Below are 15,314 nucleotides of genomic sequence, written 5' to 3'. Positions count from 1 at the left end.
ACTAACCTCCTCAAAGAGATTCTTCTGGTTCTCTTCAGAACCTACAGCACCACATTTGCCAGGAGACTGGCCAGGACAGGGAAAGTGGACTCGCATTCCTCTGCACAGAAAGCTTAGGTGTTCCTGGGAATCTCGGGAGGCATGGCATACCGATTCCTGGGTTCAAGGAGCCGCTCAAAGGCTTTGTGTCCATTTCCATAACGGTGGATTCAATGCCTGGCACACGTGCAGCCTCTGTACTGGGATGCTGATGTCTATGGAGCAACCTGCTCCGACCTCCGAGCTGGCCCTGCTTGGAACCAAAGGTAGAACTAGAGACCTCCTGAGTACAGGAGCATTCCACCCTGAATCGTCCTATGACCCCCTGCTGCAGAGACCCCCACCTCCAGCTGAATCCTTTCTCCTGGGGCACACTGCAAGGCACAGGCTTATGGAAGGGTTGTTGGGAAAGGGAGCGCTGGGATCTCTGGTCCAGCCTCCCAGCAAAGGGTGGGGTATCGCCAGTCCCACAGTCAGCTTGGCTGGAAACTGAAGACCTCCAAAGATGGAGATCACAGAGAGTTCTGGGTGTCCTGCTGCCATCAGCAGCACCCTCTGTTCACTCTTTCTGAAGGCCCAGTGTGAAGGTCCCAGGAGGAAACTTGTGGCTGTTGCCTCTGCCAGGATTCAGCTGCCTTTGAGTGCCCTGCTCCTCACCTTCAGCAGACTAAAGAGACCCAGTTCCTTCTGCCTCTCCACACGGCTCATGCTTTAGGCCCCAACTCTCATCATGACAAACTGCCTCTGGACATTCTCCAGTTTCTCCATCCACCTTTCAAAATGGGAAACCCACTGGCTCATATGGCATCCATCATAACTCCCATGCCCTTCTCCTCAGGACACTCCTCAGCCAGGCACGTCATGGTCCTCATGCATGCGGTTTATTCTGCTCCAGATGCAGACCTTGCCTTTCTGTTGGCCAAAGGCGCGAGGGTGTGAAGGTCCCTCTGGCCTGAAACTCCCACATGTCAGCATTCGAGTTTTGTGGGTCAATGCCTCCAGCAGCATAGCAATATGGGGATTTCTCTCCTGCCAAGTATCAATAATTGTTCCCTATTCCTCTGCCAGGGCAATGCCCTGGACCTGTTCCGACATGAAATCACCCAGATCCTCAGGCTCCCCTGCTCAGATGTCCACCTCAGTGAGGCTGGGTTTATTGTGGTTAGTGTCTGTTTAGCATTTGGGTGTTTTGTTTTCATTGTGGTGTCCTGTGTGCAGATCTTCAGGGCCGTGCTGAGGATCCCCTCTGAGCAGGGACGGCACAAAGCCTTTTCCACGAGCCTCCCTCACCTGGCCGTGGTCTCCCTGTTTAGCAGCAGTACCGTGTTTGCCCACCTGAAGTCCCCCCAATCTCCTCCCCATCTCTGGATCTGGTGGTAGCTGTTCTGTACTCTGTGGTACCTCCAGTAGTGACACACTATTTACAGCATGAGGAACCGGGAGCTCAAGGATGCCCTTGAGAAAATGATTCCAAGGACATTTTGCTACAGTGACAGAATTACCACCTCTGTCCACAAATGATTCCCAGTGTATCTGATTCCAGCTTTTGTTTGTTTGTTTGTTGTGAGGTTGGGTTTTTTGGGGTTTTTTTTGGTTTGGTTTCCTTTGGTTTCAATATCATTATAATATCATTACAATTATCATGCTGTTGTTATTTTTCATTCATGGTTTTTATGTTTCTTTCTTCACAAATATTTGCATTTACGTCACTGTATCTGAGTCATGTACCAACTTTGCATGTATAAGTGAGCCTGGCTGCCTTTATAAAAGTATGTTCAACACTGCTCAGAGTTAGTGTGACTCGTAGCATCTCGATAATACAGTGGGATCTCCCCGGTGCAGTGCTTTCTGTCTGGGCTCTTTCTCCAAAGAGGCATGAGGAACTGCCCCACTGAAATTCCTCTTCCTCCATGTGTTTGGGAGCAAAAAGCTCAGCGTCTGTTTGTGACCTTTTAGAGACGAGACGTCGGACGGGATTTATGCGTCACCAGTCGGTGTCTGATGACAGGTAAGATGGTGAGTGTAACTGAGGGGTGTGCCCAGGGCTCTCACACAGGTGACATTAAGGACACCCATCGTCTAGGAGAGGAATCTGGAGCTGCCTGGAGGGCGCAGTGGTTCTCCAGGAGCGGCATGTTCCCAGGGTTGAGTGGGTATGGAAGAGGTCGGCAAAGATGGGGTTGAGGCCTAAAGTACAGGACATGTGCAGACCTCCTCGGGGCACTCTCCAGTTCCTCCCCACCTCTCTACAGCAGCAATCCCCACAGAGGGACACACCGGTCCAGATGTCACCACACCACGGCTCACTGCAGGGGGATGAAAACTCAAGATGTCTGGGGTGGCAGAGCTACTTCTACCACGGCCTCAGATGCAGTTGACCTTGTTCACGCTGAGCACGCACCACTGCCTTGTATGGTGTCCCTCGTAGTGCCTACAGCACAGAGGACCCAAATCCTTGCCTGCTAGCCAAATCATTGTATTCCCTTCCCTGCATGCAGTAGTCATGCCACTCTCCTCGAGCTGCATTTCCCTCTGGACACCTATCAGACAACTTAATGCAATTTCTGGTGCAATGATTGTGAGGCTTTTGGGGAGTCAGCAGTCCTAGGATGAAAGCAAGCACACATTCAAAATTCACCAGGATTCACACGATTTTGAAGGCTTTTGGAAGATGCGGGTATGAACATGTATCACAGTTTCTGCAGGGGCTATGGGAAAGCCCATACGTACAGTAGTGATGTCTCCAGGAGCTGATCTTAAACTCTCCATCTATCCAGGAGCTGGCCCTGGGATTCCCTCATCCTTCCAGTTACCCCATGGAGAAACACATACACACAGACAAACACACACACACACAAACACACACACACAGACAAACACACACACACACACACAGAGTCATGTATTTGGTAACGGGAGGGCTACAGGGGGTGGCTTCTGCGAGAAGCTGCTAGAAGCTTCCCCTGTGTCCGATAGAGCTGATGCCAGCCGGCTCCAAGACGGACCCAATGCTGGCCAAGGCCAAGCCTATCAGCAACTGTGGCAGTGCCTCTGTGATAACATATTTAAGAAGGAAGAAAAAGAGAGCGACTGAGACTATTTGAGAGGAACAACTCTGCAGACACCAAGGTCAGTGCAGAAGGAGGGGGAGGAGGTGCTCCAGGCGCCAGAGCAGATTCCTTTGCAGCCCATGGAGGTTGATGGTGGAGCAGATATCCACCTGCAGCCCACGGACGACCCCACACTGGGGCAGGTGGAGACACCTGAAGGAGGCTGTGACCCTGTGGGAAGCCAGCGCTGGAGCAGGCTCCTGGCAGGACCTGTGGACCCATGAAGAGAGGAGCCAACGCTGGAGCAGTTTTTCTGTCAGGACTTGTGACTCCGCTGGGGGACCCATGCTGGAGCAGTCTGTTCCTGAAGGATTGTACCTCGTGGAAGGGACCCATGCTGGAGCAGGTCATGAAGAAATGTAGCCTGTGGGAAGGACTCAAGCTGGAGAAGTTCACCGAGGACTGTCTCCTAGGAGAAGGACCTCACGCTGGAGCAGGGGAAGCATGAGGAGTCCTCCGTGAGGAGGAAGGAGGGGCAGAGACAATGTGTGACGAACTGACCACAACCTCCATTCTCCGTCCCCCCGTTCTGCTGAGGGGGAGGAGGTAGAGAAATCAGGAGCGAAGTTGAGCCCGGCAAGAAGGGAGGTGTGGGGGAAAGGTGTTTTGAGATTTGGTTTTATTTCTTATCACTCTGTTTCACTTGGTAATAAATTGGATTATTTTTTTCTAAGTTGAGTCTGTTTTGCCCGTGATGGTAAATGGTGAACGATCTCTCCCTGTCCTTATCTCAACCCACAAGCCTTTTGTTATGTTTTCTCTCCCCTGTGCAGTTGAGGAGGGGGAGTGATAGAGAGGCTTTGGTGGGAACTCGGCATCCAGCTGGGGTCAACCCACCACAACGGCTCTCTCCATCGCCAAATCACAGAACCATTGAGGCTGGAAGGCAGCCAGCTTCCACCTTCTCTGGGCTTCCTCTTCATGCTTGATTTTTGTCAGGAGCTCCTTTCTTACCCAGTCCAGCCTCCTGCAATGTTGCTTGACTTCCTGCACATCTGGGTGTATTGTTATGAAGCTTGAAGAGGAGATCCTTGTCTAGCAAACAGCTCTTCCCTCTTCTCTGCAGGACCCTAAACCATGGGATTCTTCCAAGCAGGTTCCTCAGCACGCCAAAGCTGTCTCTCCTCAAGTCCTGCTCTTTGCCTTGTTCCCTTCTCTCAGGAACCTCAACTCTACTTTCTCGCGCCCGATATTCCATCCCTGACCAGCTCTTCCTTGTTTCAACGTATGACATCCTGAAGGACCGCCCCCCTCACTGGCCTCTCAGTCACCCTTGTCGGGAAGGCGTTGTCAGTGAACTCCAGAAACCTCCTGGATGGTTTTCACCTTGCTGTTTTGCCCCTTCAGTCAATACTGGGATAGTGCAGGTCTGCCACGAGGACCAGGACCTGCAAATATGAGGCTTCTTCCAGGTGTCTGAAGAAGGCCTCATCTACTTCCTCTGCCTCATCAGGAGGTCCACAGCAGACATCCACCAACCACAGTGTTGCATTAGGGGCATTGCTGCGTCACGGGGCTGCATTAGGAGGAACATGGGCCCCTCAAACAACCTGCCTTATCATCCCCCTCAACTCACATTGGTGTGGCCTACACACATGGGTGTGTCCCAGGGTGTGGCTCCCTGTTTTGGAGAAGTAGGGAGAAGTGGGGAGTGTCAAGTGGAGGTCTGCCAAGGTGAGGCTTGGGACCTAGTGCACATGACCTGTGTGGGGTGGTCAAGGGACTGGGCGTTCTTTGGCCCAGCAGTGTGGAGGCTCCAGGCAGTACAGGAGTGGCCTGAGAGTGCTTGAAGAGTTGCTTCAGAGATGAGGGAGCTTCCCTTTGCAGTGAGATAGAGCATGAGAAAGAAGTAATGCCACAAAGTGCAGCTGAGGAGGCCTAGTCTGGACATGAAGAAATGTCACTCAAAGGGTAGGGCCATGGTGTATGAAGTCACCCAGAGGGAAACTGGATCAGCCCAAGGCTTTGTGTTTCAAGGAACAGCCAGGGAGGGTGGAGAGATATCAGTAAAGGAAGGGAGATGCTGAGGTGAGAGCAAGGTGTGGTAGCAGGGTGGATGTCTACAGCCTGCAGAGAAAGAGGCACCAGGCACCTCCGTGCCTGGCAAGATCATGGAGCAGATCCTCCTGGATGGATGCCCCATCCCTGGAAGTGTTTAATACCAGGTTGGATGAGGCTTTGGGCAATGTGGTCTAGTGGAGGGTGTCCCTGCCCGCAGCAGGGCGGGTTGTAACTAGATGATCTTTGAGCTCCCTCCCAACCCAAACCATTCTATGATGATTCGATGAGGAGGAGGAGGTACAGGTGTGGGACACCATAGGACGATGGCCTGCAGTGGAGAGGAGAGAGGGATGAAGAAAGTCTGAAAAGCCCCTGTCCTGGTTTTAGCTGAGAGGGTTGATTTTCTTCATAGTAGCTAGTGTGAGGATATGTTTTGGATTTGTGCTGGAGACAGTGTTGATAATATGGGGATGTTTTTGTTCTATGGGCTTATTGTTGAGCAGTGTTTACACGGGGCCAAGGCCTTTTCTGCTTCTTGCACTGCCCTGCCAGCGGGATGGCTGGGGGTGCACAAGAAGTTGGGAGGAGACACAGACAGGACAGGTGACCCAAACTGACCAAAGGGATATTCCATACCATATGACGTCATGCTCAGTTTATAAGGAGCTTGGGGGAAGAGAAGGGGGGGGGGGGGCGGCGTTCGGAGTGATGGCGTTTGTCTTCCCAAGTAACCGTTACGCGTGACAGAGCCCTGCTTTCCTGGAGATGGCTGAACACCTGCCTGCCCATGGGGAGTGGTGAATGAATTCCTTGCTTTGCTTTGCTTGTGCGCGTGGCTTTTTCTTTACCTATTAAAATGTCTTTATCTCAACCCACGAGTTTTCTTCACTTTAACTTTTCCAGTTCTCTCCCCCATCCCGATGGGGGGAGCAAGTGAGCGGCTGCGTGGTGCTTAGCTGCCGGCTGGGGTAAAACCACGACAGGTGGAGAATCGCTTCCCCTGCCTGCGCTCCTGCTCATACAGCCCCAGAGGCTCTTGGCCTTCCTTGCTGATAGCTCTTCTTCGGCCTAAGGGAACCCAAGGCCCACCAGAGTGTTTAACACAGAGCTGCAACCCAGCCAAGCAGCCCCTAGCCTATGTGACCGCAGGGGCTTAGTCCACTCCAGGGCAGGCCTTTGGGTTTGTCCTTGCTGGATATTATGAGGTTCCTGTTGGCCCATCCCTCCTGCCTGTCTTGGTTCCTTGGGATGGCAGCCCTGCCCTCCAGAGTATCAGCTCCTCTCCTCGGTTTGGTGTCATCTGCAAGCTTGATGAGAAAGCATGCTTTCATCTCCTCCAGGTCCGTAAAACCACGTGAAAGAGGGCATGTTGCAGGATGGATCCATGAAGGACCCTGCAGCTACAGGTCCCCAGCAGTGTATCTCCCATTCACCACATCCCTCTGAGCCCGAACATGGAATCAGTTTTTAATCCACTTATCTACCCAGGCAGACCAGAGGATCATAATAGGAATTAAAGAATATAGTGGGGGATAGCGTTAAAATCCTTGCTTTTGTCTAGGTAAATGAAATCCACTGCTCTCCCTTCACTCGGAAATACAATCCTTTCATCTCAGAAAGCAGTGTGGATGGTCAGGCATGATGTACCTGAGTAAATGCAGTCACCCTCTGCTTCAGAACCCCAGAAATGGGATCCAAGAGGACACACTCTGGGATGCATTCCTCAACCAAAAGGAGGGTGAGAAGCCTTCAGGTCCCCAGCTCATCCCTGGGGCCTTTTTGGAAGATGCATGCAATGTTTGCTTTTTGCAAGTCCTCAGGGAGTGCCCCGGATGACCTGTCCAAAGTGACACATAGCAGTGTCACTGTGACTTCCTGGCCAGCACCCTTGGATGGAGTCCCTCTGGTCCCATGGACTGGTAAAGGTTTGACTTTGCTCAGGTGAGCCCTGACTTGATCCTCACTCACTGCAGGTTGTTCTCCATGGGTTCTGCCTCAAGGCACAAAGGCCTGGGAGACCTTGCTGATGAAGATGAAGCCAAAGGCGCCAAAGGTATCTCAGACCTGTTGATACCTGCCCTTGGTAAATTCTGCAGTGGCCCCACATGGTCTTTCTTTCTTCTTTAACTGTAACTTCATCAGTAACAGCTCATCTTGGTGCCATTAAATTCCCTTATGAGAGTCAACTGACTGTCTGTATGCACCACTGCTGTCCTTGCAGGAGGTTGTCCTGAAACACCAGCTGTGCTGGGCTCTGCTGCCTGTCAGTACTGCTGCTCATGAGATCCCTCCTGAAGGTCCCCAGTCTGCCCCTCTGATGTCCCAAGGGCCCATATGTGCAAAGACGCGCTATGTTCATAGCAGAGACGCGCTTGGACTATGTGGTAGATGGCAATGTCAATGATGATATGAGCTGTAGACGTAGATGATGAGGTAGCTGACATGAGGTGCCCACAGAGCCAGCAAAACCTGCTGTCCTCACCAATGCCCGAGATAAGCAGGGCTGGGCTGTGCAGCCCTGACAGGAGACCATGAGACGTTATAGTCAGGGCAGACCTGGGAAATACAGCTGATGGGGAAGAGAAGGAGACATAGCCGTCCCTATGGCACATGCCTCCATTTGGTCAGAGGAACACCTCTATAGGTTGCCCTGAACATAGAGATCATGGGACAGGATTGTTTGTACTGAATGTCAGCATCTGCTGTCATGTCTGTTGGCCAAAGGAATTCCCCAACAGTCTCCAAGGCGATGCCCTCACATGCCGCCCTGTCCCTCACAATTGTTCCATTACAGCTTGCTGCCACCTGCACGTGCCTTGGACCACCTGTGGCACCTCAAATGGCACCAGGTTTTAGCATCAGAAAAGTTCACTCCTGGCCTCTATCTCCATTATTAACATGGCAGCTTAGATAAGGAGCTCAGGCCTATTTGACTGAAAAAGGGGAAACATCAAATGCATTTTTAACAAGGGAAAAAAGGAAGACTCTGAGAACTACAGGCTGGTCAGTCTCACCTCTGTGCCTGGCAAGATCATGGAGCTGCCAAGGAGGAGACTGGTGACAGCCAACATGTCTTCACTAAGGGCAAATTGTGCCTGACAGATTTGGTGGCATTCTGTGATGGGGTTACAGCATTGGTGGATAAGGGAAGAGTGACTGACATCATCTACCCGGAACTGTGCAAGGCATTTGACACTGTCCTGCACAACATCCTTGTCTCTAAATTGGAGAGACATGGATTTGACAGATGGACCTCTCAGTGGATGAGGAGTTGGCTGGACGGTCTCACTCAAAGAGTTGTGGTCAACGGCTCAATGTCCAAGTGGAGATCAGCTACGAGTGACGTTCCTCAGGGGTCGGTACTGGGACCGGTACTGTTGAATATCTTTGTCGGTGACATGGACAGCAGGATCGAGTGCACCCTCAGCAAGTTTGACGACAACACCAAGCTGTGTGGTGTGGTCAACATGCTGGAGGGAAGGGATTCCATCCAGAGGGACCTTGACAGGCTGGAGAGGTGGTCCCATGCAAAACTCATGAAGTTCAACAAGGCCAAGTGCAAGATCCTGCATGTGGGTCAGGGCAATTCCAAGCACAACTACAGGCTGGGCAGGGAATGGATTGAGAGCAGCCCTGAGGAGAAGGACTTGGGAGTGTTGATTGATGAGAAGCTCAACATGAGCTGGCAGTGTGCACTAGCAGCCCAGAAAGCCAACCATGTCCTGGGCTGCATCACCAGCAGCGTGACCAGCAGGTCAAGGGAGGTGATTCAGCCCCGCTACTCCGCTCTTGTGAGACCCCACCGGCAGTACTGTGTCCAGCTCTGGGGTCCTCAGTACAGGAAAAACATGAAGCTGTTGGAGTGATTCCAGAGGAGGCCATGAAGATGATCAGAGAGCTACCTAAAGGGGCTACAGAAAAGCTGGAGAGGGACTGTTTATCAGGGAGTGTAGTGACAGGACAAGGGGTAATGGGTTTAAACTAAAAGAGGGGAGATTTAGATTAGATATTAGGAAGAAATTCTTCACTGTAGAGGGTGGAGAGGCCCTGGAAGAGGTTGCCCAGAGAAGCTGTGGAAACCCCCTCCCTGGAAGTGTTCAAGGCCAGGTTTGGGCAACCTGGCCTAGTGGAGGGTGTGCCTGCCCATGGCAGGGGGGTTGGAACTAGATGCTCTTTCAGGTCCCTTCCGACCAAAGCCATTCTATGATTCCATGATTTTTTTGCAGCTGAGCTGAGGCAAGAGGAATCCCACCTCCAGTGGGTCTGTGGGTTGCACTGGAGAAGCTGAATCCCCTCTGGCCTCAGGAATACTGATGAGAGCTGAGATGCCTTCATTGACTTGGTTCCATCCCTGCCCTGCACAGAAGGAAATGATCCCCTGCCTGTCACTGCCTGTGTGTCCTGCCTGACAATGGGGCAGGAATGGGGGTTTCCAGAGGGGAACATTGACACCTCCTGCAGATCTGCACACCCTGGAAGAGCAATTCCCACCGCAGGAATCGGCCTGTCCAGTGCTTAGGGAGGGACACTGGGTGATTACTTCAGTCTGCTTCAAATTCTGCTCCCCAGGAGAGACCCTGCTGCCTTTCATGAGCTGTCAGCCCTGGAGGCCCAGGGACACCTCGAGGGAGTCGGGGAGGGTGGGGAGGGGGCAGAGAAAGTGGCACTTTGGGCTGTTGTGCTGCTGCTGAGCTGGGCTGGGCTCCTGGGATGGAGGGAGCTCATGGCAAGCGGGCAGCGCTGCAGAGAGACAGCTCTGCCCAGGAGCAGCTCCTCTGCAAAGCGCAGCAGGGCTGAGGGCACTGCCTGCAGGCAGCAAGGGCAGAGGAGCGAGGAGAAGAGAGGAAAGAGGCAGTCTGGGGTGTGAGAATGTTGCGAAGTAACAGGAGGAGAAATCTGCACAGCACTTGGCACGGTAGGTCTGTGGCAGCAGGACAAAGCAGCTGCAGTTCCTGGAGAGACCTCCAAAAGCTGGCACATGCCACAGCCTGTGGGATCTATCAGGAGGACGCTCACAACGTCTCTGGTGTGGAGGAGGAGGAGGACGTGCTGCAGAGCAGGGCTTCCCTGCCACAGCGTCAGAGGCACAGGGCATGACGGCTGCCTTCTGCCAGGAACGGCCGCAGGGGTGTGCAGGTGGGTGTGCAGCCAGGGGTGCCCAGGGCTGTCCTTCCAAGCAGGGTCCCTGCACCCCAGGGGCTGTGTGCTGGCACAGGGACTCTGCCGCCTGCCAGGGTCACCCTCAGCCTGCCCGGGGAGCTCCCCATGGCGCTGTGGGGAGAAGCTGTGGGTGGAAGGAGCGACCTCTGTCAGGGCAGGGTCCTTCTGCTGTCGAGAGGGTGCTGCGTGGGTCAGGGTTGCTCACAGCTCCAGGGTAGCCCTGGGGATTTCCAAGGGGTCTTTTCAAGATGGTTTTCCCTGTAAGGGAAGGTGTCTGTCTTTTGAGGTTTCTCATCTTGGTCGGCTGGTTGGGCAGTGGGACATTTCCAAGGGGACTTTTGAATCCAGAGGTCAAAGGAGGGTCTCCTGTATGGCTAAGGAGCTTTCCTCATCTGTGATTCAGTGTGCAGCTGTGGGGGCTACAGACAGCACCAGCATCACCTTTCCAGTCTCATCAGGCTTTGTGTGACCTTCTCTGTAGCCCCTGCACACACAGAGAGCCTGCAGGGCAGAGCTGGGCACACAGGGGCTGGCATGGGGTCTGTGAGCAGAGAAGAGACGTGGGGCCAGAGAAAGAGCTCCTGGCAGGGACAGCTCCAGGCAGGAGAGATGGGCAGGAAAGGAAGGAACTGCTCATGGAAACCCTGTTGCAGGGGAGACAGGGGCACCTCCCGGCCACCCCTTGCAGTGCAGATGCCTTCCCTGAGAAACCCCCTTCATCCCTCCCACCCAGCACATCCTTGGCCCTCACGGCCATTGGGGTCTAGGGTGGGAGTCACCTCTCTGTCCAGCAGACCAGCAGAAGAGGCGAAGGGCATCCCTCCTGCCACATATTTATTTCCCGCTGAGCAGCAATCGGGCGGAAGGCAACTGTCCTGCAGTATCAGTCTCTGGGAGGTGACATGCACAGCTGGGTGAGGGTAACGCTTTCCCGAGTGCCCGGCTGTCTCTGCCCTGGCCTCTCTCAGCCAGACCCTCCCTGTGCTTTTCCTTGTTTCTCCCTGTGATTGTTTTAAAGTTACCTTTTTATTGCGGTCAGACTCCCTGGGGGTGGGAGGTTCAGCTGCAGAGTCACGGGCTGATCTTGTTCATCCATTCATGTGGGCATGTCCTTGGGAACAAGTGTCCCAGCTTTCCTCTGACGTGTGGGGCTGTGGGCAATGGAGTCTGTGGGGCTGGAGAATGAGCTGGATTTCCCTTAATCAGATGCTGTCGTTAGGACACTTGGCTAAGTCCTTGGGGTGTCCTTCCAAGGTGTGAGCTGCCCTCCAGGATGCAAGCCTGCCCCATAGCACCTTTGTGTTATCTGAAAGCCCCATGGAGAAATGCCGAGATGCTACAACCAAGGAAAAGCTGTTGGGTTGGTGAAATGAGCCGCGTTTCTTCTTGTCTACAAGTGGGGTGCTGAGACCTTGAGAAAGGGTGAGACATTTTGTGGTCTGCGCTGGATGCCTCTGCTCTCAGCAGTGTCTGGTTGTATGACATAACCTAAGAGTGTGGTCACTCTCCACCTCATGAAGGTACAAGCTGGGAACAAGACGGAGGGACAGACCAGCTCCCCTCACTCTGCTCTAAGCCACAGGCAATCCTCTTGCCTCGCACGACTCACTCTGTGCTCCCTGAGTGCAGCAGAAATGCTGAGGGTTTCTGACATCCAAGAACACCTCCCGAATGTCTCAAACTGCCTTCTGCCATCCTAGTTCCTTAGTCCGCAGAGTGCAGATGCTGACAGCCCTTTTTCGTTAGGAGCGGATTCACCTGACAAAGCCAAACCCAGGACTGGCCCCTGTCCCCACCGTTCCCATGAACCCACTGCTGCAGAGCAGGGCTGACTCCTCGGCAGCCAGCGGGCAGAGGCTCTGCTCCTCACAGCAAAATCAGCCAGCACCAACCAGAGCTGCACCCATGGAAGTGTAGGAGGTCTCCTGGGAAATGAGAAGGGCTGTATGCAGTAGGGGCAGAGTCTATGGGTAATGGATTTCATTTTGCTCAGAGAAGTCTCTGCTAACTGACTGTGTTTTCCTCCTTGAACAGTTCCCCATGCTCAGAGTGAACAAATGTCCAACAGCAGCTCCATCACCCAGTTCCTCCTCCTGGCATTCGCAGACACACGGGAGCTGCAGCTCTTGCACTTCGGGCTCTTCCTGGGCATCTACCTGGCTGCGCTCCTGGGAAACGGCCTCATCATCACCGCCATAGCCTGTGACCACCACCTCCACACCCCCATGTACTTCTTCCTCCTCAACCTCTCCCTCCTTGACCTGGGCTCCATCTCCACCACTCTCCCCAAAGCCATGGCCAATTCCCTCTGGGACACCAGGGACATCTCCTACCAAGGATGTGCTGCACAGCTCTTTCTGTTTGTTTTTTTCGTTTCAGCAGAATTGTATCTTCTCACCATCATGGCCTATGACCGCTACGTTGCCATCTGCAAACCCCTGCACTACGGGACCCTCCTGGGCAACAGAGCTTGTGCCCACATGGCAGCAGCTGCCTGGGGCAGTGGGTTTCTCTATGCTTTGCTGCACACAGCCAATACATTTTCCCTACCCCTCTGCCACGGCAATGCTGTGGACCAGTTCTTCTGTGAAATCCCCCAGATCCTCAAGCTCTCCTGCTCAGATGCCTACCTCAGGGAAGTTGGGCTAATTGTGGTTAGTGCCTGTTTAGCCTTTGGGTGTTTTGTTTTCATTGTGGTGTCCTATGTGCAGATCTTCAGGGCTGTGCTGAGGATCCCCTCTGAGCAGGGACGGCACAAAGCCTTTTCCACGTGCCTCCCTCACCTGGCCGTGGTCTCCTTGTTTCTCAGCACTGGATCATTTGCCCACCTGAAGCCCCTGTCTGTCTCCTCCGCAACCCTGGATCTCGTGGTGTCACTTCTGTACTCGGTGGTACCTCCAGCCGTAAACCCCCTCATCTACAGCATGAGGAACCAGGAGCTCAAGGATGCAGTGTGGAAACTGATGACCGGATGTTATTCAGAAGCAAAAAACTGCCCCTCTTCTGCATAGCATTTATTTATGATGTAACTTATTACAGGTCCAGTCTGTCTGTATTTTTTGTTTTTTGGGGTGGTGTTTTACTTGTAATGATGTTGTCATCCCCTCTCTCATTCACTGTCTGCTTTCTTTTCTGACTGAGTGGCTGTGTATATGGAGAGCCTTGCTCTCTCTGTGTTACAATAAAAAATAAATAAAAGGGCCCTGCAGTGCCTTTCTGAGATCCTTCCACAAACGAGAAAATTTTGAGCATTAACTTCATTGTGCAGGTAGGATTTCAGGAAAGGCAAAGGTCACCTGGGAAAGTCAAGAGTGAAAAGATGAGCTTTGATCACCTGTTAGAGACCTGTTAGAGACGACCTTTAGGCTGAACAACTGAAATGCCAGCCTGCTGCTGCTGCTGAACAGGGAGGGTGATTTAATAACAGCAGGCACAGGTGGGGCTGAGGGACTCAATGCCTTCTGTGCCTGAGTGTTTACTGAAAAGGTCTCCAGGCTTCTGTGCTCAGGGAAATGGTTCAAGGAGGAGAAGAGCATCTATGGGCAAGAACCTCCTGAACTCCAGCAAGGGCAAGTGGCAGTTTCTGCCCCTGCAGGGGACTCACCCTGGCAATGGCACAGCCTGGGGGCTGCCTAGCTGGGAGCAGCCCTGTGGGAAAGGTCTCGGTGGGCAGGGAGCTGGACAGGAGGCGGCCGTGTGCCCTGGCAGCAAGGGAGGCCACCAGCATCCTGGGCTGTCAGAGCAGGAGCACGGCCAGGAAATTGGGGGAAGGGATTTTCCAGGTTACTGCATCCCGATTTCAGATCCCCAGTAGAGGAAGGATGTTGGCAAGCTGTAGCAGGTTGAGCAAAGGGCCCTCAAGAATGTCAGGACGCTGCCTATGAGGAGAGGTTGAGGGAGCTGGGCTTGTCCTGCCTGGAGAAGGGAAGTTCTTGCAGAAGCATTGCACCATTCCCAGGAAGTCCGAGTCAGGCTTATGTGCGTGGTACGAGACGTAAGGACAAGAGGCAATGGCCCGGAACAAGAGAGGGTCAGGCTGCATATAGGGAGAGAGTTTTCCAGCATGAGGATACTCACATGCTGGAAGCCATTTCCCAGGGAGTGTGCACTGTCTCTGCCCCAGAAAGCAAACCGGATGTGTTTCGATAAAGCTGTGAGTAGTTTGGTCTGAGCCTTCTTTGAGCAGGAGGTTCAGACACCTCCCGAGGTGCCTTCCAGCATGAATGAGACACCTGAAGGAGGCTGTGACCCCATGGGAAGCCCGCGCTGGAGCAGGCTCCTGGCAGAACCTGTGACCCCATGGAGAGAGGAGCCCACGTTGTAGCAGTTTTATTGGCAGGACTTGTGACCCCACGGGGGACCCATGCTGGAGCAGTCTGCTCCTGAAGGACTGCACCCTGATGAAGGCACCCACGCTGGAGCAGGTCATGAAGAAATGCGGCCCATGGGAAGGACCCACATCGGAGAAGTTCATGAAGGACTGTCCCTCGTGGGAAAGACCCCCCGTTGGAGCAGGGGAAAAAAGTGAGGAGGATGGAGCAGCAGAGAGAAAGTGCGATGAACGTGCGAGATATGCGGAAAGATTTCAGCCGCCTTCCAGGGGAGCACATTATTACCTGGCTGCTCCGCTGCTGGGATAACGGGGCCAGTAGCCTGGAACTGGAGGGCAGGGAGGCCAAGCAGCTAGGTTCCTTGTCTAGGGAAGGGGGAATTGACAAGGCAATTGGGAAGAAGGCACAGGCCCTCAGCCTCTGGAGGCGACTCCTGTCAAGTGTGAGGGAAAGGTATCCTTTCAGCGAAGATGTTGTATGTCGGCCAGGCAAGTGGACCACTATGGAGAGAGGTATCCAATATCTGAGGGAATTAGCTGTGCGGGAGATGCTTTATTATGATCCGGACAATGCACAGTTGCCCACAGACCCCGATGAAGTCCAGTGTACCCGACCCATGTGGCGAAAATTTGTACGAAGTGCACCATCATCGTACGCCAACTCATTGGCAGTC

General features: G+C 53.4%; 1 protein-coding gene across 1 annotated transcript; it reads left to right on the top strand.

Annotated features, from left to right (window-relative positions):
• Positions 1-10,019: 10,019 nt before the first annotated feature.
• LOC129201328 (olfactory receptor 14A16-like) lies at positions 10,020-13,321 on the top strand. Its single transcript, XM_054812447.1, has 2 exons — positions 10,020-10,065; positions 12,345-13,321. Exons 1-2 carry the CDS (start codon positions 10,020-10,022, stop codon positions 13,319-13,321), a joined length of 1,023 nt encoding a protein of 340 aa, XP_054668422.1.
• The last annotated feature ends 1,993 nt before the right edge of the window (positions 13,322-15,314 follow it).

The sequence above is a fragment of the Grus americana genome, unplaced genomic scaffold, assembly GCF_028858705.1.
Source record: "Grus americana isolate bGruAme1 unplaced genomic scaffold, bGruAme1.mat scaffold_961, whole genome shotgun sequence".
NCBI lineage: Eukaryota > Metazoa > Chordata > Aves > Gruiformes > Gruidae > Grus > Grus americana.
The sequence above is the reverse complement of the archived record's forward strand: the minus strand, read 5'-3'. Positions and strand labels throughout refer to the sequence as shown.